Below are 27,497 nucleotides of genomic sequence, written 5' to 3'. Positions count from 1 at the left end.
TACCAATCAAGTAGACAATTAACTTATCACACCATACAAGTGTCATCAAAACGGACGTGAGCATCCCTATCGGTTGCGTGATAGAGTAAACAGTGCAATTGAATCATCTAAAACTTATTATTACCTGTTTATATAATGTCTTTGCCTGGTTGCAGCGGAAAACCTCGAAGTGAGTCGAGTCCAACAGAGCTTGCACATGCAGGAGAAATGTCGTCGTTCCAGAAAAAGATTGACCAAACGTCAGATGTTTTAGGAAAACTTGACTTAAAGTCTTCCTATAAAAATGGTGAAATAAATTCAGACACAAGTAAGTCAGCAGATGTAAGAACAGACTCCCAACCAACACTTACAAGACGAAGGTAATTCCTATTACATTCCAATCTATTGATTAAAACTAAAAGGCCAATCTTAACTAGGCTACTTAATAATAATAGGCTAATAAATAAACCAGTTAAAAACTTTTGTACTAGGCCCCCTATACATGCGCAATAATTCCCTACTTGAGCATCAGGATAAACAACGTCGATTTAAAGGGACAGGTTTGTCATCCTTAGGACCAATCGTACCTTGGTCTCAGTATTGTACTTCAGAATCCAAATTACATCTATATTCAAGACCCAAATCAACCTCCGAAAAAGGCAAACCTGTCTTTTTTATAAGATCCTTTTCCATAGACTGCAATGTTAAATGGACGTTGTCTATGCCGAGATGGAAGTAGGGAATTAACGTGTTGTGCAAACACATACAGTTCCGAACTGGTTTATAAGGCTAAAGCCAGAGGCCTTTTCCTGCTTTTGCAATGCTAAAATAATTTGGTTCTATCCAGTTCTATCCAAATAACTTCAAGTTGCTTTTGTACTGGCAAATAACTTAGTGGGTTACAACTAGAAGTGGATTTCATATGGATACATTCTGGATAATTTGCAGAGCGAAACCAAACAATTCAATGAGGAAGAAAAATGATATTGCTACATTTATATATATACTATTATGTTTAGTCACCTGATACAACATGTTATTAAAAATAAAAAATAACTAGATATCTTTACTTGGCAGTGGGAAAGTGGCCATCTAAATAGGATAATATTGCTAAAGCAAACGAAATAGAATCAAACTGAATCAATTTTTTACCAAATTCAGTGATCCAGTCAGTTGTGCAGTGTGAAAGGGGTATGAGTTATAGGAAAAGTATAGGCCCTCCTACAATCTAGAATTAATTTTGATGTAAGCTTAAAGAATGTCTTTGCTAGTTTGGAAAAGAAGGAAGGCCTTAAAAGGCAATAAGTAGACTAACTTTATTGAATTATCCTTCAAGACGATCAAACACTCAAGGCTCAAAATACCTACACTGACAGATAATTAGATTGAATTGGAGAAACTTTTAATTGATTAATGTATTTTGATAGTTTTTGCCCTTGTTCTTCAATAGCACTGTAGGAGGCACATTGCTCTCAATTTTCAGGACACTAATTCATGATAATATGCCTAATATGATGGGTTCCATACTTCCTCACCTAATGTTTTCTTTATTTTTAGAAAAACAAGATCTTTATATGGTGTGAGTCCAAACTGTAAATTTGGTCCTAAAGCCTTGTTGGAAGAGGATGAATTCTTTCTGTAAGTATAATATTATTATACGCCCACATGAAATGGGAGGCGTATATTGCCGTCACCCATGTCCGTCCGTCCACAATTGCTGGTAAACACTCTACAAGACACAATTCTTAATGCATGAGTGTTCGTAATCACCCAAGGATGAACTCTATTGAAAATCAGAAGAATCGAAAAATATTTAGTATGAGTTATTGCCCTTGTTCTTGAAAACGCGTTAAATTTTTCTAGAAGGGACAATTCTTGACGGATTTTGACGAAACTTGGCATGAGTGTTCGTTATCACCCAAGGATGAACTCTATTGAAAATCAGAAGAATCGAAAAATATTTAGTATGAGTTATTGCCCTTGTTCTTGAAAACGCGTTAAATTTTTCTAGAAGGGACAATTCTTGACGGATTTTGACGAAACTTGGCATGAGTGTTTGTTATCACCCAAGGATAAACCCTATTGAAAATCAGAAAAATCGAAAAAAAAATTTAGTATGAGTTATTGCCCTTGTTCTTGAAAACGCGTTCAATTTTTAGCTTGTAAACACTCTAGAAGGCACCATTCTTGACAAAACTTGGTGTGAGTGTTCGTAATCACCCAAGGATGAACCCTATTGAAAATCAGGAGAATTGAAAAATATTTAGTATGAGTTATTGCCCTTGTTCTTGAAAACACGTTCCATTTTTAGCTTGTAAACACTTTAGAAGGTGACAATTTTTGAAGATTTTGACGAAACTTGGCATGAGTGTTTGTTATCACCCAAGGATGAACCCTATCGAAAATCAGAAAAATTGAAAAATATTTAGTATGAGTAATTTTCCTTGTTCTTGAAAACGCGTTCAATTTTTAGCCTGTAAACAGTCTAGATGGTTCAATTCTTGACAGATTTTGATGATATTATTCAGTATCACCTCAAAAAGTTCAAAAGAAGTGTATGTCTGAAGGTTGAATATTTCATACTGGTAATAGTACTGTACTGTACTGCCGAATATTTTTATTTCAAATCAAAGCTGCCAGTGGGCGTATATTACCTTGCCTGGCAAGCTATCTTTTAACTTGATGAAGGTAGAGAGGTGCTTTAAAAAAAAAACAAATTTGATGAAAAATCAGATTCTTTAGATCTTTTTTTTTCCTTGTTATAATTGTTATGTGGTTTACCAGAATCTAGTCATAATCTAAATGCAGATTACTTCTGAAACAATAATAGCAAGAAATGTATGGGGAGAAGCTAGTGTGTTATTTACACTGAAAAAGTACCACAGTTTCTGGTAAGGATACTGTATTATTCCATACACATTCTATTGCATTTTAACAATTTTTATCTGAGATGATTTCTACCAATATAATATATCAACCATACTATTTCTACACGCCCGTATCTCTCTTTTTAGACAAATATTGTTGGTACTATTGTCCTGAAATTTGATATAATATTTGCTTATTCAGTGGGTGTATTTGTATTTATAAAGGGACAGATTCGTCATTCATACCTTGGTCTCAGAAACATCTAATTGTAGTATTCAGCCTTCTTAGCCATTGTGTGGCCATAACCATCCCATTTTGAAAGTTAAAAAAAACGATTCGATTTTCAAATTTTGAAGATCAGTTAATACCGTCACATAAGCTTATATACAGTAGACTCAATCATCCTGTCCCACTTCAACTATGCATGCACTGCTGCAACAAAAGATGTCTGGGTTGTCAGAGACTATATGAAAAAGAAGTTTCTGATACCCCTTTTTTCAGAGAGAAGATAAGCCTACGAATAAAATAAATGAAAAAAAAAACCTTGTTTGAGGTCTGTTCAAAGGAATTTTTGCAAAATTACAGTTTAGTGCTTCTGAAGACTATATACATATATTCATGGCCCAAATCAAACCCTGAAAATGGCTAATCTGTCCCTTAAAGCAGAGAACAATCTCATCATTTAATAGCTGTAATGTCAAATAGCTGTTGTTAAACTTTAACTTTCAAACCCTGCCTTGATTCATAAAATCTTATTAACTTTTTGATCTTCAAATTGACAAATATAATCATGGTTTACTGGGATTTTTTTAGCTCTTTTTATTGAATGGTTGAATACTAAACAGAAGAACAAATATTGAAATGAAATGAATTGTCATGAAACAGGACGTTATTTGGTGTGTGTGTATCTTATAGACCAGGAAGACAAATAGATATATTTTATTGCACAAGCCCACGTCATTTCATGTTTTTAATTTTATTCTGGTCTTGAATATTCAGTATTATTATTCAGGAAGAGTTTCTTATGTTAGCATTCACAATGTAAATAGCCTAGAGGTTTCTATTATATTTGCTTTTTTATGTTCAACTAGACTTTTTATTCAGATCTAGATTCTATTTCACAAGATATTAAATACATTGTTAACAATCTACTTTACATGGTCAGTTGGATTTAGTAATTATTTGAGAGAAGAAAAGAACTTGAATGTTTTGGTTCATAAATTTTACACATAGGTTATATGGTCCAATAATCATTAAATATTTACAAAAACAAAATTTTTCAGTGCATACCAGCCAGAAGATACTGTAGTAAAGTTTTCCCTTTATGCTGGAAACATTTGATCAGTACATATTATTCAACATAATGAGGTAGACAATGAGACAATGTTCACTCTAAATGGCTAAATATATACATAAATCCATTTTAAAGGGCTGAGTAGATGATAAGAAAATGGTCACTCTAAAGGGCTGAATAAGTAGACAATATTCACTCTATAGGGCTGAATAGACGATAAGAAAATGGTCACTCAAAAAAGCTGAATAAGTAGACAATATTCACTCTATAGGGCTGAATAGACGATAAAAAAATGGTCACTCAAAAAAGCTGAATAAGTAGACAATATTCACTCTATAGGGCTGAATAGACGATAGGAAAATGGTCACTCTAAAGGGCTGAATAAGTAGACAATATTCACTCTATAGGGCTGAATAGACGATAAGAAAATGGTCACTCAAAAAAGCTGAATAAGTAGACAATATTCACTCTGTAGGGCTGAATAGACGATAAAAAAATGGTCACTCAAAAAAGCTGAATAAGTAGACAATATTCACTCTATAGGGCTGAATAGACGATAGGAAAATGGTCACTCTAAAGGGCTGAATAAGTAGACAATATTCACTCTATAGGGCTGAATAGACGATAAGAAAATGGTCACTCAAAAAAGCTGAATAAGTAGACAATATTCACTCTATAGGGCTGAATAGACGATAAAAAAATGGTCACTCAAAAAAGCTGAATAAGTAGACAATATTCACTCTATAGGGCTGAATAGACGATAAAAAAATGGTCACTCAAAAAAGCTGAATAAGTAGACAATATTCACTCTATAGGGCTGAATAGACGATAGGAAAATGGTCACTCTAAAGGGCTGAATAAGTAGACAATATTCACTCTATAGGGCTGAATAGACGATAAGAAAATGGTCACTCAAAAAAGCTGAATAAGTAGACAATATTCACTCTGTAGGGCTGAATAGACGATAAAAAAATGGTCACTCAAAAAAGCTGAATAAGTAGACAATATTCACTCTATAGGGCTGAATAGACGATAGGAAAATGGTCACTCTAAAGGGCTGAATAAGTAGACAATATTCACTCTATAGGGCTGAATAGACGATAAAAAAATGGTCACTCAAAAAAGCTGAATAAGTAGACAATATTCACTCTATAGGGCTGAATAGACGATAAGAAAATGGTCACTCAAAAAAGCTGAATAAGTAGACAATATTCACTCTATAGGGCTGAGTAGATGATAAGAAAATGGTCACTCTAAAGGGCTGAATAAGTAGACAATATTCACTCTATAGGGCTGAATAGACAATAAGAAAATGGTCACTCTAAAGGGCTGAATAAGTAGACAATATTCAATCTATAGGGCTGAATAGACGATAAGAAAATGGTCACTCTAAAGGGCTGAATGAGTAGACAATATAAACTCTATAGGGCTGAATAGACGATACGAAAATGGTCACTCTAAAGAGCTGAATAAGTAGACAATATACACTCTATAGGGCTGAATAGACGATAAAAAAATGGTCACTCTAAAGGGCTGAATGAGTAGACAATATTCACTCTATAGGGCTGAATAGACGATAAAAAAATGGTCACTCAAAAAAGCTGAATAAGTAGACAATATTCACTCTATAGGGCTGAATAGACGATAAGAAAATGGTCACTCAAAGGGCTGAATAAGTAGACAATATTCACTCTATAGGGCTGAATAGACCATTAAGAAAATGGTCACTCAAAGGGGCTGAATAAGTAGACAATATACACTCTATAGGGCTGAATAGACGATAAGAAAATGGTCACTCAAAAGGGCTGAATAAGTAGACAATATTCACTCTATAGGGCTGAATAGACGATAAGAAAATGGTCACTCAAAGGGGCTGAATAAGTAGACAATATTTACTCTATAGGGCTGAATAGACCATTAAGAAAATGGTCACTCAAAAGGGCTGAATAAGTAGACAATATTCACTCCAAAGGGCTGAATAGACGATAAGAAAATGGTCACTCAAAAGGGCTGAATAAGTAGACAATATTCACTCTATAGGGCTGAATAGACGATAAGAAAATGGTCACTCTAAAGGGCTGAATAAGTAGACAATATTCAATCTATAGGGCTGAATAGACGATAAGAAAATGGTCACTCTAAAGGGCTGAATAAGTAGACAATATTCAATCTATAGGGCTGAATAGACGATAAGAAAATGGTCACTCTAAAGGGCATTGTCACTAAAGGTAATAAGATGTATGTGCTTCCAAATTTATTACCGGTAAATGGGCAGTATGTAAAATTTTCATTATAAAAAACTTCATAAATTATACCTTAAGATATTTCTAAAGTATGCTATTTATATTCATGTATCTAAATTAGTTGATCAAACTGAATTTGTTTTAACATGGTTAATTAAAAACAGAGAATATTTATTGTTATTAAGCACTTTGACCTTGTTTTGTTGTATATCGCTTGATATTATTAGTTGAAATTTGAAATCAAATGAATTTTCCATCCTACTTTTCTGATATTAGTTGAAACCTTCAGAATATTTCTCTACAATTAGATTTTCTAACAGCTTCCAAAAAGCATAACAAACTTTAAGAGTTTTTACAGTTTAATTAAAATTAGACCCAAGTTTCGTTTCAATATTTTGTTAGTTTTTATTTTTAGTATCTTTAGGCGCTTCAGAGTAGGGTCTGCAGTCTTCGTCAAAATAACCTTTGATCTTAACGGCTGGATTTTTTTAGCTGAAACTTTCAGATAAATTAATGAACACATTTCTCTAGATTTTTGTGTATGATTTTCACAAATTGGAGGACAAAAATTTTAGACTGACAAAAAAAGTTTATTAAGCAGGAACCTATCATGGTGGTGTATGCCAATATACAGGGTATATCTGATATTTTAATATTGCTAATCATTGTAAGAGATCTACCTTAGTCCAAAAGAAACTAAAAGGATAATCAAGGTAGCCTTCAACATGTAATAGTCAAATAGGGGAAATCATGGGTGGTAGCCTTTAATCTGTAATCTTCAACACTTTTAAATTAACATCGGTGTGGTGGTTATGTAAATGATTAGAAACAATCAGACTCGTTTACAATATGAATATTCTTCCTCATTCTTAGTAACCAGATACGGTTCGAAGCTCTCTGCTTTGATTTGGTGTCAAAATGGTAGATATAAGCTTATACCAGATAGATAAAGAGGAAATGGATATGTTCAATAATGCAATATAAATGTTTAAAAAACACCAGGTAGTAGTCAACCTCCATGTTTGCCACACAGTTTCCTTTACATAACTCATATTACATTGAATATCACACATATAATAATTGATTTGTTTATTGGTACTACATTAGTAAAATTCGTAAAAATATTCCCTCTTCCTCTGTTAAAACTCTAGTACAAGCATTGATCACCTCCCGTTTAGACAACTGTAATTCATTATTAATCGGTACCCCTCTACGCATAACCAACAAGCTACAGAAAGTTCAAAATGCAGCAGCACGACTCATCACTGGCAAAAAATATCAAGACCACATTACACCAATTTTATTCGACCTTCACTGGCTACCTATTATTTTTAGAATCCAATTCAAGATGCTCCTTTTAACTTTTAAATGTATAAACGATATTGCACCTCACTATTTATCTTCACTATTAGAAATGTATACACCAAGCCGCACTTCTGATAACTTTTTACATTTACATTTACATAAATCAGCCAGACTTTTAACTTTCGGTGAGCGCTCTTTTACCGTCCAGGCCCCCAAACTTTGGAATGTTTTACCTTTTAACATTAGATGCTACACTTCTTTAGTAACTTTTAAGTCTCCCTCCCAAGACGTTCTTACTTAAGAAAACTTTTAATTTATAGATTGTTTTATTCCTTATATTTATACATATTTTTTACATTTATTCATTTATATCTTTATACTTTTTTGAATTGTATTGTACAGCGCATCTGAGCACATATTGTGAAAGATGGCGCTCTATAAATGTCTTAATAATAATAATAATAATACAATATGAATTTGAAAGAGATATATCAAGTAGGAATCTACATTGACACACCATTGTTTGTCCAATAATTCAAATTTATTGAATCCTTATTTGTGTTTTTTTTATACGCCCCGTCCGTCCGTCCGTCCGTCCGTCCGACCGTCCACAATAGAGGCTGCAATTTTTGTCTGATCTTGATTTCAAAGTTATTGCGATTGACTTGGTAAAAATGCGTTAAAATTTCCTTGTATGCTCAATGAATGCTACAATTTTGATCCCATCTTGATGAAACTTAGTATGCATGTATATTGATGAGATTTGGGTTGAAGTTTGTAATAATTGGATGAATGATTTCAGGGTTATTGCCCTTGACTTAGTAAATACGAGTCAAATTTGGTTTGTAGGTACGCTATAGACTACAGTTTTGATCCGATATTGATATAACTTAGTATGCATGTATATATTGATGAGATCTCGGTCAAGTTTGAATTTAGTCATTATCAGATGAACAGTTTTGCCCTTGACTTATTAAAAACCTTACAAATTTGGCTTGTAGTCATGATACAGGGTGCAGTTTTTATCTGATCTTGATGAAATTTAGTATGCTTGTAGATATTGATAAGACCGCAGTCAATAATAATAATCGGATAAACGATTTCAGAGTTATTGCGATTGACTTAAGTAAAATCGCTACAATTTTGATCCCATCTTGATGGAAGTTAGTATGCATGTATATATTGATGAAATTTCGGTCAAGTTCGAAGTTGGTAATAATTGGATGAATGCTTTCAGGGTTATTGCCCTTGACTTAGTAAAAACATGTCAAATTTGGCTTGTAGACACAAACTTAGTATGAGATCTCAGTAAAGCTTGAAATTAGTAAAATTGGGATGATTAGTTTCACATATTAAACCACTACAGACTTTGTTATCATTTCTGACAGCTGGTAGTGTATGTTACCTTGTCTGGCAAGCTATCTTTTTAATATGATCTGCGCTGATAGTTTTGCAAAAGTTGTAATTCTTTAATCGTATCAATAATAACTATCAATTTTTTGAAAAATGAACACACTTTAGAAATTTAAAAAAAAAAAGTTTTATTGAGTACCGGTACAGATATATAATTTTTCCAAAAATATTTGTTCACCTGACCAAATTCCCCAATTGGTCATATATCAGGTAAACAAAATATGAATTTGTCATTCTTTGTTCATTGGGTGCATCAGACCTCTTTTAAGCACCACCTCCTGTAAGCAACCAATTGTGAGCATTCCCCTGACTTCTAACTGGGAAGAAGTTGGTCTGTATATGAAATAAATGATAACTAGAGCCACACGTGGCACAGAGTGGAACTTTGCAAATGTAGCAAATTGCAAAAGACTCTGAAAAAATCCACATTTTACGATAATTACATCACGTGCAAGAACAGTCTAAAGTTGAGAAGTTTTGATTCTTTGGAAGATTGTTATACCAGAAGTAGACAGACCTCACAAATGAAAGTATCAGAAGATAGCCAAGGTCAATGACATTTGACATTGAAAAGGAGACGGTCAACAAAAGTCAAGGTTACGAGATACAAGTCATCAAAATTTGAAATATATACGGCTATAAAACCGAAAGTTGAGATAGGACAGCAAATATAAAAGTATAAGTAGATAGCCAATGTGAATGACCTTTGATCCTACAAAAGTCACGGTCATAAAAGGTCAAGGTCAAAATTGAAAATTTTGAATTTTCAAAACCTGTTTTTTTTTTATACGCCCACATGAAATGGGGGGTGTATATTTCCGTCACCCATATCTGTCCGTCCGTCCGTCCACAATTGCTCGTAAACACTCTACAAGACACAATTCTTGACGGATTTTGACAAAACTTGGTATGAGTGTTCGTAATCACCCAAGGACGAACCCTATTGAAAATCAGAAGAATCGAAAAATATTTAGTAAGAGTTATTGCCCTTGTTCTTGAAAACGTGTTCAATTTTTAGCTCGTAAACACTCTACAAGGGACAATTCTTGATGGATTTTGACGAAACTTGGCATGAATTTTTGTTATCACCCAAGGATAAACCCTATTGAAAATCAGAAAAATCGAAAAACAATTAGTATGAGTTATTGCCCTTGCTATTGAAAACGCATTCAATTTGAGCTTGTTAACACTCTAGAAGGCAAAATTGTTGACAGATTTTGACGAAACTTGGTGTGAGTGTTTGTAATCACTCAAGGATAAACCCTATCGAAAATCAGAAAAATTGAAAAACATTTAGTATTAGTTCTTAAAAACGCTTTCAATTTTTAGTCTGTAAACAGTCTAGAAGGCCCAATTCTTATTTTGATAATATTATTCAGTATCGCCTCAAAAAGTTCAAAAGAAGTGTATGTCTGAAGGTTGAATATTTCATACTGGTAATTGTTACTGTACTGTCAAATATTTTTATTTAAAATCAAAGCTGCCAGTGGGCGTATATTACCTTGCCTGGCAAGCTATCTTTTTGAACTATAAAGCCGAAACAATCGAACTTCTGAGACAACGTGGCTCAACAGATGAAGTAATTATATGCAAAATTCCATTTTGAACAAATGTATAATTTGTGAGTTATGCCCCTGGCCAAAAATGTCATTAATGGCTAATTTAACCCGAATGTGCCACTCCCACCTCATTTTCTTTGGCATAAGTTAATTGATATTCTGAATGTTATGTTGTGTTTTAAATTTAAACCTTCTACATCATACAGGTCAAAAGATATAGGTCAACAAATGTCAATAAAGGTCAAAATTGAAAATATGGAAATTTCAAAACCCATTCTTTTTTTGGAACTATAAAGCGGAAACAATTGACCAATTGACACAAACTGGCCAAAATAATGAGGTAATTGTGTGCAAAGTTCCTTTTTGAACAAATGTATCCTATGCGAGTTATGCCCCTTCCCCAAAATGTAAACAATTAATAATTCAACCTGGATGTGCCACGCCCACCTCAACTTTTTTGTCATAGGTTAATTCATATTCAAATTGTTTTGTGTTCCAAGTTTCAATGTTCTACATAAAATAGGTCTTAAGATATATACACACCAAGCACAAAGAGACACGAAATATTGTAAAAAACTCAAATTTAAAAAATTCACAAATTTCAATTTTGCTTTAAAAAACTATTGTTATAAATCACTGGAAAGAGCATGAAAGGCACATTAAGAATCCGAAAAATGAACCCTCTAGGTTAATTAAGTCACGTGCTAGAGCAGTCCGAAGATGCGAATTTGGAACATGTCAGAGGTCAAATGTCAAATTATTAACTAATAGCTATGGTCAATGACCTTTGATCTTAAAAGGTCACTGACCTTTGACCTTATAAGGTCAAGGTGTGTGCCCCATTTTATTTTTAAAAGAGATTATGGCTATTTTAAACACGAATTGAATCAGAAAATGTGAAGGAAAATATCTCAAAGGAAGAAAAGAAATATTAATTTTGTTTCGTTTCATTTTTAAAATAATTTTGATTCCATAATATTGACGTCAACAAAAATTCCGTCAAATTGAATAGTTTCGTTTTCTAGTATAAAAATCTACGATCCTTAAATTTAACAATGCTCATTTTAGCGCCTTTTTTCCGGTATGCCGGTTGGCAGCAGTAGGCGGTTGGCTTTTAAAACCCACCCTAATAATAACCCAATGTTAAGTGAATGGAGTTTTGAATTTGCATGTAAGACATGCATGTATAATATCCACGGAGAGCTCAGAATCTCTACATTACAAAATCGAAAGAATTATTGCCATATCTCTATTAGGGACCGAGATATAGCGCTTTAAAGGCTCAAAATTTAGACCCTTGTAAAATCGGAAATAGGTATCTGACCCCAAAGGTCAAAAGGTCATCAGATAGACAAGGTCACAAATTATCATCACAGTAAATATGAAGGTCATCAAAGGTCAAGGTCATGAGATATACGCCTTCAAACTTTGAAAAAAAAGCAATCCGGTCGTACAAAAAAGGCAAAACCGAAAATCAAAATTATGCTTCTTATCATTTGTGGACAAACATTAAACAGATCGTTTGACACAAATGTTACGCAAATCAGATTAAAAATGGATTCTGGGAATCGATTTGTGCAAAAATGAGACAAACCAATATGGCGACTAACATGTTACTTCCGGTACAAATTTTTTTAATCTAAAAAGTTTGTATTAAGGCTGGTAATATGCATATGTTACTTTTGACATAAATCAATTCCACCGAAAGTACTAACATCGAAACCGGAAGTGATGAAGATTTTTTGGTGTGTGCTTTTATTCCACTTTGCTGGCGGTCTACACCATGTAAGTTTCAAGTCAATCCGCCAAATAATAACCAAAATAGTATTTTTCTATTAATTTCGGCCAAAAAAAGTATGCAACGAATTTTCGAAAAATTTAAAATTTTTAACTGCTATCATTTGCCCTTTGTTACAAGAAATACAATGAGGGAAACCCAATCAAAATCGGTTGATTAACATGCCCTTTAGAGGACATTTTCCGTTTGCTGCTAACGTCGTTTTGCCGTACCCGTTGCCGTTTCCGAGAACTAAGCTCCCGGGATGAAGAAAAAAAATAATAAAATAAACAGTTAGAAAACAATGCAGCGCGTTCGTTTTACGAACGCCCTGCTAAAAAAAAAAAAAGAATTGACATTTCAATAACAAACACAATGATAGTGCAGAACATAGACATTTCATTTCATAAAAAAGATATACAATTTAGGAATTATTATATGATAGTCATTTAATTGTTAATATCTGTCATATAAATATGATATTTATACCAGCTGGTGTATTGATGGTTGTTATCAATTAGTATTCCTATGGATGTGGCTATCAACAGAGGTTAGATATATAACAGAATATTAATTATCAAAGTTCTCATTTATATTCATAATGATTTATAATGATGCTCTGGAAGAGGTAAGTTCTCAGTATGTATGTCAAATAGAAACCTTATTTCACTTTGCATTTGTCTTTCTCAACTTAATATAAGCTTATCTTTGGAATTTGTACTTTTTACTATTTTCAAAAATTCACCACTTGACATCACTAGAATCTTATAAGAACTTCACAAAATAAGGTTAAACTTCAAAAAGATATAAAATTTCTTTAAAGAAAATAGTTGTCTAAATATTTGCTTTACTTGATGATAGACCATGATTTCAGATGTCTTTAGCTTTTCAAAATCAAATTTATGACCGCTTCTCTTGCCATCTAAAAAATGATAAATGCACTGTATAACTTAATACTGTAAAGTAAAACCATTTTTATTATGATTTCTGTTTGCTTAATGACATGAATTTAAGCAGGGCAGGCATAAATATTTGTACCATGTGCCATGCAGAAACTCAGCGCATAGCCATACACTGTCAAATGAACATGTCAAGCATGAACAATGCACAAAGAATACTTGACCTATAGTAAACAAATAGTGCCACTATTAATGATTGTGCAGTGGCGATCAAGCACCCAATTGCAAAGCTCTGCAGAAACAGTATAACTTAACTTCAAGAATGTTACTAACACTTTGTAAATATTATTAATACTTACATTGATCATATCCAATATTTTGTCTTCTATATCCTTTTAGCTTGAGTTATAGGACACATATTTAAAAGTATTGGCATTTCTGCATATTAGGATATGAAAGTTTTAATGAAGGTGTCATTGAAGGGTTTAAATGATTAACCTGTATATATACTGGACTATATATCAACTGGACTATGTTACTGGTCTCTAGTAGAGACTCTCTGCTCTGGGAAATTATTACACACTTTGTCAAGAAGTTACTTTATATTTATGTAGGTATGAGATTCAACTGATAACAATAATATTTACATATTCAGAGTACAGGTGGAAAGAGAGCTCAAGTTCTATTCTAAGATTTAGGTTATAATTTAAAAGATAGAATCTGATATACACATCTCCTTTCCCTGTCCTCTTCTGACCTCTTATATCTTAAGGTACAGATGCATAATTTTCGGGGGTTGATTTGGGTCTTGAATATATGTGAATTGTCAACAAAAGTACTTGAAAAGTACAAATGTAATTCCTTCAAAAATACCTCAAACTAGGAGTTACACTTACTATTTCCATATATAAGCTGAATAGTGAAATTTAAACCAAGACAAAAGTTTTTACCAATGGTTACTAAATAAAATAACATCAGATACAATAAATAGATATTATTTAAGGAAGCAATATCCAATCAACACCTATTCATGAAGTTATACTATAAGTATGTAGGTTTAGTCTAATGCTCAGACACTTATTATGTCTAATTGTCTACTAAATCTAGGTTTATTAATGTTACCTATTTTATAATGGATGAATGACTGGCTTAGACATTAACTCTTAATTCTAAATAAAACTCTTAATTCTAAATAAAAGTATTCTAATTCACATTTCAAATATAATGGTGATTATTTAGGCCAGAGCTACTGTTAGGTTGAGAGGAAAGATTTTAGATGACATGTCTTGTCATTTTCACAGGAATTTAATATCCTTGGATAAGGTAGACAAATAGATTCACGCTTGGGAATAGACTTGATATAACTTTAGATACAACGACTTGAAATGAAAATATGATTTATTTATATATAAAGTAAAAGTAGTTTTATATGCATCCGAAAATTCCAATGCAGTTGAATAACCTTTATTTTGGCTTCTTCCATCTTTCTGTTAATGTTTTATTTAACTCCTTCTCCTTATGGGGCAGTCTTTTGAAAAATAGAAAATTTATCAAATAGTCCTGACAAAACATAATAAGTACCATGAGATTACAAGAAAGTCTCTATTTAATAATAGAGATTCTGTTGAGGGGTTAAATCAAGGACAGATGTCCGGTTGACAAAAAAATAAATCAACAGCTCTGGTTTGTTACATGAATTGAAAATTATAATAGCTTGGGGTCAGTTCAAGATGACCTACATAGGTGAAAAGAATAATAAGATATAATTAATGTTGTTCAATGGAGTGAAAACTATAGAAGGCAATAAATAACAACACCACAGGCATTAGTAATACATGTATATAACTTTCCTAGAGTATACCCTATTATATACAGAGCAACAGTATCAAGATAGCAAAAACATGTAAGTAAGAAGACCTATTCAGATACTGTGTGTTAGGGATATTATTTCTGATATTATTCTATGCTCACTTATGCTATATGTACAATGTGTCAAACTGCCATGTGTAGGTGCTTAAAATTGAATTTGAAAAAAGGTATGTTTTGAATAAGAATATGATCATCCTTTTCACTAAGAATTTTTTAATTTAAAATGAGGATGTGAAATATAAAGTTGCATAAAATAAGTGGAACAAGTAAGATAAGTGGCATAAATACTAACTGCTCCTTGTGAAAAAATATATATATTTGAATTTTGTCTGCATGAATGACTCAGCTGAATTGGTGAAATTAATCATAATATTATCTTGTTGTTGTGTTTTCAAACAGACCGAATTCTTGTTGACATACACTGATCTTAAATTTACTTCTATAATGTAACAATGATGTTGATTTATATGTATAAAAATAAGATAGAAATATGAATATGTGAAAAAGTGATTTATAACAATTGAAGTTTGTTGATGACAGTATTATATTTAGTGCTCAGAGTCTATGTATATTTGTGTTTTTGGAATGTGAGCAAGGTTTCACTGTGTTATTACATAATTAAATGAACCGTTGATATTTGTAATTTGGTGCCTCCTGTCTTAAAACCAAAAAGCTGGACTATCAGAGCTATGATGATAATCTGTTGAGTCTAAATGGGACTTTTGGATACAGACAAGTAAAATGACACATGTGAATAAAAATTTATGCAAAAATTCTTACTGTTATGATTTACATCTAGATATTGGAATTTTACCCATACCACTCTGTATATACAGGTGAAATGTAACTCTGTGTACACAGGTGATATGTAACTCTGTATATATAGGTGATATGTAACTCTGTATATACAAGTGATATGTAAGTCTGTATATACAGGTGATATTTAACTCTGTATACAGGTGATGTGTAACTCTGTATATACAGCCTGTGATATGGAATTCTGTGTACATGGGTGAATATTGATTGTTTGTTGTTTAATAGAAAGGGTTACTATTTATTTGTGACAAATTCTTTATTTCTTTTTGATTGGATATGGATATTGATGATGATCAGATTATTTGACATGCCTCAAATGACCTCTCTCCAATCTAATTGCCTTTGCTTCTCATTATTTCAAATGTAATGCAATTTTTTTTTTTATGTGTATGCAATCAGTTCACTCTATAGGCTATATAGAGTAAGACTACCGGTATATTCCTTTATTCCACATAATAATGTGGACGTATATTGTCGTCACCCACGTCCGTCCGTCTGTCCACAATTGGCTTGTGAACACGATAGAGACTACAGTTTTCATCTGATTCGAATGAAATTTGGTGTGATCATTTATATTGATGAGATCTTGGACAAGTTCGATATTCACGATTTTTCGATGAACGGTTTTTGAGTTATTGCCCTTGACTTGACAATATTTGGTTGTGAACACAATAGAGACTACAGTTTTTATCCAATTTCAATGAAATTTGGTGTGAATATTTATAATGATTAGATCTTTGACAAGTTCGAATTTGGCTATCTTTCGATGAACGGTTTTTGAGTTATTGCCCTTGACCTATGAAAAACGCGTCAAAATTTGTTTGTGAACACAATAGAGACTATAGTTTTCATCCAATTTTAATGAAATTTGGTGTGAATATTTATAATGATGAAATCTTGGACAAGTTCGAATTTGGCTATATTTCGATGAATAGTTTTTGAGTTATTGCCCTTGATTTATGAAAATCACGTCAAAATTTGTTTGTGAACACAATAGAGACTACAGTTTTCATCCGATTTAAATGAAATTTAGTATGATCATTTATAATGATGAGATCTTAGTCAAGATTAAGTTTGACAATTTTTCGATCAACGTATTTTTGAGTTATTGCCCATGACTTATTAAAAACGCATCAAAATTTCTTAGCGATAGAGGTGACAGTTTATGTTAGAATTTTGTTAAATAATGTGTGTTTGTTTAAATCAACAATATCTTGCACAAATTAGATTTTTGGTATGATTTGACACAGATAGGTGACTGCCCTTGATATACTGAAAATGTATCAGGAAAGTGGGCGTATCTTGCTAGGCAACCACTTGTTTTTAGGTGAGGTGAAAAGTTTGATGAACAGCTATATTGTTAGTGAGTTTTTGTATAAACCTGTGATCATTTGATTTTTTATTTTTAGGAAAATTCCAGACCCAGGAAGTCAAAAATTGTCATGGAGAAAACCACCCTTAACAGTTCTAATTGTTCGTAAACTTTATGATGCAGAAATAAATTATACTTTTAAAGATATAGTTACATGGTTAATTGAGGTAAATTTTGAAAGAGTTAATAGTTTGATTGACATACAGCAAGCTTGCATAAATTGTATGGGTCTGTATGGGTCCGTGGTGTGTACCAGAGTTCAATCGCAAACCTTTGATTTCCCATAATCAGTGATGAAGGTCAGCTGAACTGTCATTTGGATGGAACCATAAACCATAGCTCCTTATACTTTAGATTTTATCCCTCAACAGCTAGAAATTGAAGGCTATTGCTGCTGTCGTGTTAATATTACCCAATTCTGAGCAGAAAAATTATATATCTGTAAAACAAAATTTTATTTTAGTTGTATGTATTATTTCAGGAAAAACGAATGTTAGTTTATGCTGATAGTGAAGCCATTAATGATACTTGTAACCATACTGATCCAGAATTCCAGAAAATAAAAAATAATCTTATTGTATTCAATAAACATGGTTTGTGTCTTGCTTTTATGGTTTTTGTTAGTATTTAGTGTATCTTGAATTTGAGCACCAATGAAATACTGTGGTGAATGTTGCTATAGCAAGGCAGAATACTTAGCTTTCATTTAGGAAAGTGCATTTCTTTGGTTTATTTATTACACATTATAGGCTAATGACTTTTCTTTTAGAGAAGATTATTCTTGAAAGTATTTTTAGGTCTGAAGACTTCATTGAATTTAATATTTTTTTCTATAATAAGTGATCTGTTTGGTGTAGTGAAGTATTTTTGTAAGATATTTAATGAGAATTTGTCTTTCCATTTCAGACGATGATTTAACATGTAAAATAGATTTGATTATATGTTTAGGTGGTGATGGTACATTAATACATGCTTCATCATTATTCCAGGTATGTTATTTCTTTACCATTATTTATATCTAGCATTATACCTTCAAACCAATAGTAATTCAGCCTCATGAAATAACCTTGACTGTAACTGTATGTAGTTTTTAAGCCAAAAGAAATAGAAAAGTTTTTTTTAGATAATCAATTGTTTCCAAGACTGGAATATTTTGGAATATTTTTATTGCAGCAAAGTGTTCCTCCTATAATGGCCTTTAATATGGGCTCTCTTGGTTTTCTTACACCATTCCAATTTATTGATTTTAAAGAAGAAATTGTTAGAGTTTTATCAGGTAAATAGAATAATTTTGTTGTGTTCCATTCTATTTAAAGATATTGAATGGAAGTGATGTATAGTCTTGATATTATTCTGATGAATATAATAGGGGTTGATGATATCTTTGTATGCATTCATGGGAATAAATATTTTTATTACTGCTTAATCAATATTTTCTATGATAATTGTTTCTACATTTTCTGAACACAGAAAAATGTTAAAAACTTAATTCATCACTATTTTTCCTCCTACCTTTTCGTACTTCTATTTCTACCTCCACTCCTTTTTAATCATTATACTCCTCCTACACTTCTTCTTCTCCTAACTTCTCCTCCTTCCACTTGTCATTGTCATGCCTTTTCCTCTTCCATTTCACCTCTTCCACGTCTTCTCAACCTTCTCATTTTCCACTTTTTATCATGATTCTTTCCTGCTACTCTCCCTCTTTCGCTTTTCTCAACCCTTCTCTCTCCTCAGCAATTCCTTTCTCCTTCTCTTCATGTCTCCTTTCTCAGCAGTTCCATCCCCTTTTTCTCCCTCTCCCTGCTCCCCCCAGCAATTCCTCCTCCTTTCTCCTCCTCACTCGTCCTTCTCTCCCTTGCTATTCCTTCAATCTGTCACCTGTATAATCTGTAATGAAATGATTACCATCGGGTATACTATATTTTAGGTGGTGCTTCTCTATTATTAAGATATAGATTAAAATGTGTTATTTGTAATCAAAACTCTGAAGTAAACAGAATACGTCATGTTAAAAATATAGATAAAGAAAATGTAACAAATGATGAAAATGGTCATAATAAACATATACTGGTAAGTCAGAGATATTTTATTTCATTATTATCTCCACACTATTATAGTTTGTATGGTCAATTGATATAGTGCACACTGCAGTATGCAACAAAATACAGTTTTAGTTGACAGGAACATGTCAGTCTTATTTGAGAGAATGCCAGTCTTATTTGAGAGCATGCCAGTCTTATTTGAGAACATGCCAGCTTTATTTGAGAACATACCAGTCTTATTTGAGAACATGCCAGTCTTACTTGAGAACATGCCAGTTTTATTTGAGAACATGCAAGCTTTATTTGAGAGCATGCCAGTCTTACTTGAGAACATGAAATTGCTAATTAAAAACATTGTAGTCTAATTTATCAATACGTCATTGGCCAAATTAAGAACAGAATTGTAACGTTCTAACCTAGAAAAAGTTGTTAGGCTTAAAAGTTGACAATGGACTCTCAGGAATTTGATATTGACTTGAGGAGGATTCAAGCCACATCGCCTTATCACCTAACAAACAACTATTCAACTATTTACCTACCTATCTGAGCTATTCCACTGCATACGATAATTTGGGTAATGATTGTAAGGAAAACCACTGTACAGTAGTGAGTAGTGAAATCTGATAGAATTATCATTAATCTAGGTTTTAAATGAAATTGTGATAGATAGAGGACCATCGCCATATTTATGTAATGTAGATTTGTATATAGAAGGAAGATTAGTAACCACTGTACAAGGAGATGGTAAGTAATTAGAATTATTTAGCACACTGGGTCATGTGACTCATCATGTGTGGCATTTCAATTTTTTTACGTGACAAGTAAGACTATATTAACCATCAAGAGTTCATGCTTTAGAGTACATATCTTCAGTAAGCTGTCCTATCTGAGCAAACTTTTGTTCAATTTTTTTATTTACATTTATTTTCAATATTTCAGTATTTCTGCACCCAAAGCATGGTTAGGTCAAATCTTTATTTTGACGAATGTTTAAGAGGCCAATCTTTAGACCCTAACTGAAGTGGTTATTTCAAAAATAAATTCTTAGAAAAAAAATTAATATGAGTTATATTTATTTTTATCTGTGTGATCTGTATAATTGATAGAATGTAAGTTAAATGATATGACATTTTTTTCAAGGTTTGATAATATCAACACCTACTGGTAGTACAGCGTATGCTGTAGCTGCTGGTGCTTCCATGATACATCCTAATGTACCTTGTATATTAATAACACCAATATGTCCTCATTCCTTATCATTTCGACCAATTGTAATACCTGCTGGTGTAGAAATCAAGGTAAATATTTGAAATTTATTTTGATGGTTTCAGTATTATAGTTATAACTAGAATTCTTGCAAGTTTGTCTTATTGTTCATGGCCTACTATTTCACCTAATCTGTAAATTAATAAAGAAAACTTATGATCCAAAATTCAAAAAGGCGTTTTTGCAAAGCTGAATAAAGGTTGTTGTCTTTCAAAATATGCCATCAGACTTGTCATATATACCTGCGACAGTTCCAGTATTTTTCATGTGGATAAAATAAAAGAGTTTTTATGTATGAAAAAAGAGCAAAATATAAGTATGATCTTCTAAAAACAGTATGATTGAGAACATTCTCATCCTATTTCTGTTTGTTTTTTTTTACGAATTAAATGATGTTTATTATAGTTAATGTTATCACCAGAAGCCAGAAGTACAACATGGGTATCATTTGATGGTAGAAGTAGACATGAAATCAAACATGGTGATAGGTATGTAAAGTCGAGTCATTCATAAAAAATTTGTGTTTATTCAGGTCCTATTCAAATCACGAGCAGTCCATTTTATTTTATGTAGAAATAATACCCATAGAAACTTTCAATCTTAGTTTGATTACTACTTGAATAACCTGAAGATATAGTGGACTGATTGTGAAGGGAAGTAAATCTTGTTTCTAATCAAGGTAGTTTTATCTACTTACAAAAAAAAGAAACCATTGACAATTATATGAAAGAGAACTATATCAGGAACCTTAACTGTATAACCGTAAAGCACACCTTAACCTGACAGTGTTACATGCCCTTTCCATCTTTTACATGGAAATATATAGTAAATTTCAAGACTTTTTAAAATAACAATGATATGGAAAAATATCTTACAATTATGATTACAAGTACTATCATGGAACATTTGATTTTACTATTCTTATAGTTTGATTTTTATTATACAGTGTTCGAATAACAACAGCAACATACCCTATACCTTCTATCTGTGCCAAGGATCAGATTAATGACTGGTTCGATGGTTTAGCTGATTGTTTAAATTGGAATGTTAGAAAACAACAAAAAAGTCTTTCGTCTCTATCAACAACTCCTAGTTTAAGTAGTCTGCTATCCGAAGGCGATATAAATACTTAATGTTGGGTTATAGACATAATATTCTGGTGACTACCATGACCTCATCTACATCTTCAGGGACTTTCATGGTAAATGCCTTAATTTTTTTTCGAAAGTTTTATAATACCTGTTATTTTGTAATATTATTGGTGTTTTATAATGGCCATTATGTCAAAAACCTTTCAAGTATTGTTGAGATAGACGTGTAGTAATTATAAGAAATTATGAATGGGACCAGTCATGAAAATATGTACTGTTAACAACTAGATATTAAAAGGAAATCTTTTGGGCTGTGTATCTTCAAATGTAGTTTAGATTGTATATAGTATTGATATTGATAATATTCTGATAACTCCCAGTAGTCTTACTGTACTGATGTCTATTATCACTGCTTCATTTGATCTCAAAACTTTGTGAAAACAAAGATTAATTACCTGGCATTTCTTTTTCACATTTAGCAAATTGAGTAGGCCTACATGTTCTCATATGAAACAAGTATATGTTTTTATAAAATTTACTGATTTTTGGTTAAAATTATTAAGATATTATATAAATCAAATGAATAATTGTACAAAATACCATGAGTAATTTTATTTTTTGTCATCATTTATTTCATTTAGTTATATAAATGTTTATGATTATGTGTGATTTTATCAATAGCTATGAGTGATTGTATCAATTACCACTAGTTGTTGTATAATTTTAGGGTTCACATTAATGGTATCTTTTACTTTCAGTAATCTATTACTATCAATATCTGTATCAATTATACAAAGGTTATGAATTACTTTGAGTGATTGTGTCTCATAACTTGTAAATCTGTTGGTTATTTTTTGTAATTGATTACCCAGTAATTGTATCATAACTATATGAGTTATACCACAGTATTTTGAGTTATACTATGTGTAATTTTTGATAATGGTGAAAAGGGTATGTAGTTGATGTAGAGTATCTTTATACTTTGTTATATTATAATGAGATAACTAAAAAAACTTAGCCTTTAGTTTAATTAGAACTGGCGATCTCATCTCCTGTAGATTACAAATTTGATTTCATAGTCAATTATCTATATAAATTATATACTCCATACTGGGTTTTTACCTTGTGTAATAATGTTTTAAGATTCCTTTTTGAGCGAATTAAAATGAACCAATAAGGATTTCTTCATGTTTATAATAATGAGCTCATTTGCTTAAAAGTCTACTAAGCATTAAGATATGATAAAATTCTGGTGATACATATATATTTTTGACTGTTTGATTTAAGGCTAGGTCAAGCCAAATAGGAGTAGCAATATGACTATGAATCCAGTGGTCTATTTTGAAGACCAAACGCAAGTTTTGGAATTACAGCATCCGTACAATGTACAATATTTATTATGATTAGTAATAATCGCTTTGTTAATTTTGATATTTTGTATATTCTTTTAATGATATTTTTATGATTCATCTACATGATGAACTTTCTTGTTAATCTTTTATTTTTATGTATATCTTTGAACCAGTTAATTGATAGTTTATTTATTTTCTCTCTTAATATTTATTTCATATTGTTTTTATAATGATTATAATAAAATCAATTTCCTGTTCCCATATAGCAGAACTATATAAAGATAGAAAAGATAAACAAATTCATCATTTTAGTGTAGGCCTTATCAAAATCTTATTGCATAAAGCAGTTATTCAAAGGAGATGATGTTGCTCAGTGAAATGAAGGTTTGAAATTTGATTCACACAGATAGCCAAACATAAAAAGAAACAAAACCCTTCATGGTACAGGGTTGCACAAAACACATTTTATAGAACATATATTTGTTTAAATTGCTAGTGAAGCCTGTGTCCATGTTCTGTCAAAATAACATCATACACAGTGTACAATATAAAAGGATATAAAACTTGTACCGGTATTTCATTCCTAGTTGTTCAATGTTAAAGGGACAGTCCTTTTTAATTTTAAGTGAAGAACTTGGTTTATAGTGGAAATACTACAGTAGTCTACAATATGTTTGAAAAGTTTCTGTAAATTTACCTGGAGACCTTTTAAAACACCTAATTTAAGAATTAAGGTAATAAATAATAATGTCGCGTGGGCATTGTTGTTTAAGTCTTGGAAATGAATTCTGAGGTTATGGACTTGCTAAAAGGGTTTTACAACTAGTGATGTAGGGTTGATCCCAAATGTAAAAATTAACTCTTATTTGATTAAGGTAATTTTCAAGTTTTAACGTATGGTAAAATGTCATGCTCCAAGTCTCAAATGTAAATGGAAAAAATCAGACTGTCTCTGTAAGTGCTTTAAGTAATAAAGAATTTGAAATGAAATAATTTTTACTGTTCTTGGCATTATTATTACAATGTTTTGTAATTTTAATATAGGAAGTAGGTCTACCTTGCTAAGTGATAATGGTCTTAAATCAAGATTATTTATCTGTAGAAATCTTTTTAATATTTGTATTGTCAAAACTCCTTTAGAAAGGATGCAATAAATATGTTATTTTTTTTGTGTGTTTCTGAATTGAAATCTGTTTTTGGGCTGGTTGGTAATATCAGTCTATGAGGAAAGCCATATACGCCCTTCACGGCATGCGGATTGTAAAAACAAAACATCCATTTTAAGTTTTATCAAAATCGGTTGAAAACTAAGAGAGTAATAGCATATTCAAGATTTTGGGGCAAGGGCAATAACTCTGCTTCTAACGGTCGAAAAAAGCTCAAATTCGAACTTGATCTTCCATCAAAAAATCTAGTTTTTAGAGCATTTACAAGCAAATGTTGACGGATGGACGGACCAGGGTGCCGACAATATACGTCCACATAGAGAGATGTGGGCGTATAATAAAAGCTGCATTTAATGTAAAAAAAAATAAGGAAGCAGATTATCAATGAGAAGAAAAGAACCACTGATGAAATTTTAGCATCTTGAGAATTTATGAAGCTGTCCTAAACAATCTATCTTGCTTTAGTGTGAAATTTTGAAAGTTTTCAAGATATTTTTGACTTTATTGGAGCTAGATATTGGGAGTGTTGAAGTCACTTTTAGATAAAAGTCCTAGATTTTACAATACAAAAGGGTGAAACATTTCTACCAGATATAATCAAAGTTTGACCTGGAAATTCAAACTATGAATGGATTAATCTAAGTCAAATGATATCCATACAGGTGACTTGGTTCTCAATAGATAAGATAAAATAGGGATTTCAAATTAATCTTAGAACACAGTTGGCACTATTATTTAAAAAGATGCAGTTATTTCTTCTTGCTCTCTTCATAGGCTCTTCTGTGGTAGGTTTTATTTTCCAATCTGCTTTAGTTTTATAATTTTGTATATTTCAAAGTCAGGAGCCACATTGGTTGCCCAGAAAGTACAACTCATACCCTCTAAACTGGTATTTATTGTTGGTTTAGGTTGTAGAGTATTTCTATATAGAGTACCAGTATGGTGTACTCTCTAATTTAATTCAAATCATTTACTATATTATCATGTATTTTTAAGGGATTCCTCTTTCAACCAACAGGCTATGTAGCTAGATTTAGAGATGTTGTATTTGAATACCATAAATCACATGTAAGTAGTTTGTTAACCTCTACTGACTGTTTTTTTATAAATTTTACTATTTAGTCCTGTTAAAAGCTGATAAACTTAGACCTACCTTTCAGGCTTCAATTTAAGCAATATTGCATTGCAGTTTACAATTCAAAAAGACCCCTTTTGCAATCCAATATTTCCTTTGATTAGCCAAAACCAAACTTTTATCATGATGATCTGCAAATCAATTCAAAGTGTATATTAGTAGGTTTATTACTTTAACATTTTAAATTGCAACCAAATTTTTAAGAAATGTGAATCAAAATTTATCTTGATTAGCAAAAATTAGAGTTTGATGTGATAAATTGCTAATTAAATTTTTCATTCTGAATTGAACCCCGCCCCCCAAGACTATTTTCTTATTCAGATTGTATATTTTAGGATATTGTTTCAATAAATTCACTGATATTATTTTTTTAGTCATTGTTACTGATAAAAAACAACCAATTAAAAGATTGCTATTTAGTTAGAGTTGATTCATTATTAGAGAAATTATTTTCTACCAAAGCTGGAAGATATCTTGTTGAAGTAAGTTTACATGACGTACAGAAGAGTATAGTAAGCATCACATGATGCTGTCAGTATTTGCCTGGTAAAAGTTTGATTCAGTTCTCTTAATTTGGCTATTAATTTGGATTTTCTTTGATTGTTTAGGTTAAATGATAACAGAAGTCATTAGTACCAGATGGAATCACTGGCAGTACTTCGTTGCAAGTACTCCCAATCTTTATCGCTTGATTATTAACCTTGCTTTTTCATTTCTGTCTTCAAGTTGACCTATACTGCATTGCAAAATTAAATTCTATTCTTGTATTCAAATAAATACTACTTCTTGCATGTCTCTCTTGCATAATGAACAGCACAAATCAAATGTGATAAGTCTGATAAACTCAGTTATGTTTAAAATGAATTTTTTTATAGGATGACATCTACCATCAAATTCAGAGTCAAACAGACGAAACCAAAATCACACTTCCCCAAGTTACCAAAGATTTTGGTGATTATTTGGCTAAAGCAGAATGTAGAAATGATGTGATCTTTGAGTTGAAGTTTACTCCACCAAAAACACCAACAACATCTATGCCAACAACAACAACCACACCCACCCCATCAACAACTCTTAGTCCCACTACACTTGTCTAAACAACATTTCTAATAAAATATATAAATATTTCTGATTTCATGTGTTACAATATAAGATTTCATTCACTAGGTTATGCTGAAAACTGAATGTATGGCAATTTCAATATTCCATCATATCAATCTTTTGCATGTATCTTGTATACAGATAAACTTTGCCATAAATATACTGGTAGGGATGGCGCTTTCAATAGCTTCATTTTGGTTCCATTATCAACGAATATCAACAACAATTCAATGAACATATTTTTACATCTTATCACGATTATAGGTTTTGACATGGTCTTAACCCTGAGGAAGTATGACGAATGGGGTGTGGTATGGACATGATATTTTTACTGATCCAGTTGTGGTTGCAAAACAGCATACAACTGCTTATGTTAATACTATTCTCATGGTCTATAGGTAACTTGGACAACACAACCAGCATAGAGAGTTAGTGTTGCTGCTGTGTAAAAGTCATTATCTCTTTTAAAAAAATCTTTTCATAAAAAGTCCAATTGGAGTTAAAGATATTTTATTAATTGTCATACAGAATATAGGAGAGAGAAATACATTGTTCTGTGGATGAGAAAGGCTGGGGGAATTAAAGCATACAATGAAATAACCTTTACTTTCTTAAACTTGATATCATTACAAAAATATATCATAAATCACATTATTAGATTAACTAAATCATGTTAATACATGAAATAAACAGTCTACTCTGCAAACACATCATACAGAAACTCTGGTGGATTATAGAATATACTAAATATTGAATCATAATCATTTCAGTTTTTTTTGATAATTTAATTTGAAATTGCTTCCCAATTGCTCCTTATGTAATAATTTGACAAGAGCATGTATTTCGTATATTCTTATCTGAACTGTATTGTGGAATCTTTCAATCATACTTTACTCACTGACCAAGCTTTTTTTGTTATGTTCTCGTAAAATATGATAACTGTCCAT

At 31.7% G+C, this 27,497-nt stretch overlaps 2 protein-coding genes across 2 annotated transcripts; both read left to right on the top strand.

Moving 5' to 3' along the window:
- On the top strand, positions 1 to 22,254 carry LOTGIDRAFT_231115 (hypothetical protein). Its single transcript, XM_009051762.1, is given in 12 exon segments — positions 1 to 359; positions 1,537 to 1,617; positions 17,432 to 17,561; positions 17,876 to 17,987; positions 18,301 to 18,383; positions 18,568 to 18,670; positions 19,325 to 19,467; positions 20,084 to 20,183; positions 20,580 to 20,737; positions 21,111 to 21,193; positions 21,652 to 22,162; positions 22,173 to 22,254. 11 exon segments carry the CDS (start codon positions 136 to 138, stop codon positions 21,836 to 21,838), a joined length of 1,404 nt encoding a protein of 467 aa, XP_009050010.1. The 5' UTR covers positions 1 to 135; the 3' UTR covers positions 21,839 to 22,162; positions 22,173 to 22,254.
- Positions 22,255 to 25,057: 2,803 nt separating this feature from the next.
- On the top strand, positions 25,058 to 26,546 carry LOTGIDRAFT_158610 (hypothetical protein; the record flags this gene model as incomplete). The annotated part of the gene is made up of 4 exons (XM_009051761.1): positions 25,058 to 25,099; positions 25,311 to 25,382; positions 25,824 to 25,931; positions 26,325 to 26,546. 4 exons carry the CDS (start codon positions 25,058 to 25,060, stop codon positions 26,544 to 26,546), a joined length of 444 nt encoding a protein of 147 aa, XP_009050009.1.
- Positions 26,547 to 27,497: the final 951 nt, after the last annotated feature.

The sequence above is a fragment of the Lottia gigantea genome (assembly GCF_000327385.1).
Source record: "Lottia gigantea unplaced genomic scaffold LOTGIsca_17, whole genome shotgun sequence".
NCBI classification, from domain to species: domain Eukaryota; kingdom Metazoa; phylum Mollusca; class Gastropoda; family Lottiidae; genus Lottia; species Lottia gigantea.
Note: the sequence above shows the minus strand (reverse complement) of the source record. Positions and strands in the feature narration are given on the sequence as shown.

Bases quoted from the DNA above. Each gene is read 5' to 3' on its own strand.
- LOTGIDRAFT_231115 (XM_009051762.1), top strand. From the start codon at position 136: ATGTCTTTGCCTGGTTGCAGCGGAAAACCTCGAAGTGAGTCGAGTCCA. The intron at 360-1,536 runs GTAATTCCTATT...CTTTATTTTTAG, and splicing joins CCAACACTTACAAGACGAAG to AAAAACAAGATCTTTATATG. The intron at 21,194-21,651 runs GTATGTAAAGTC...TTTATTATACAG, and splicing joins GAAATCAAACATGGTGATAG to TGTTCGAATAACAACAGCAA.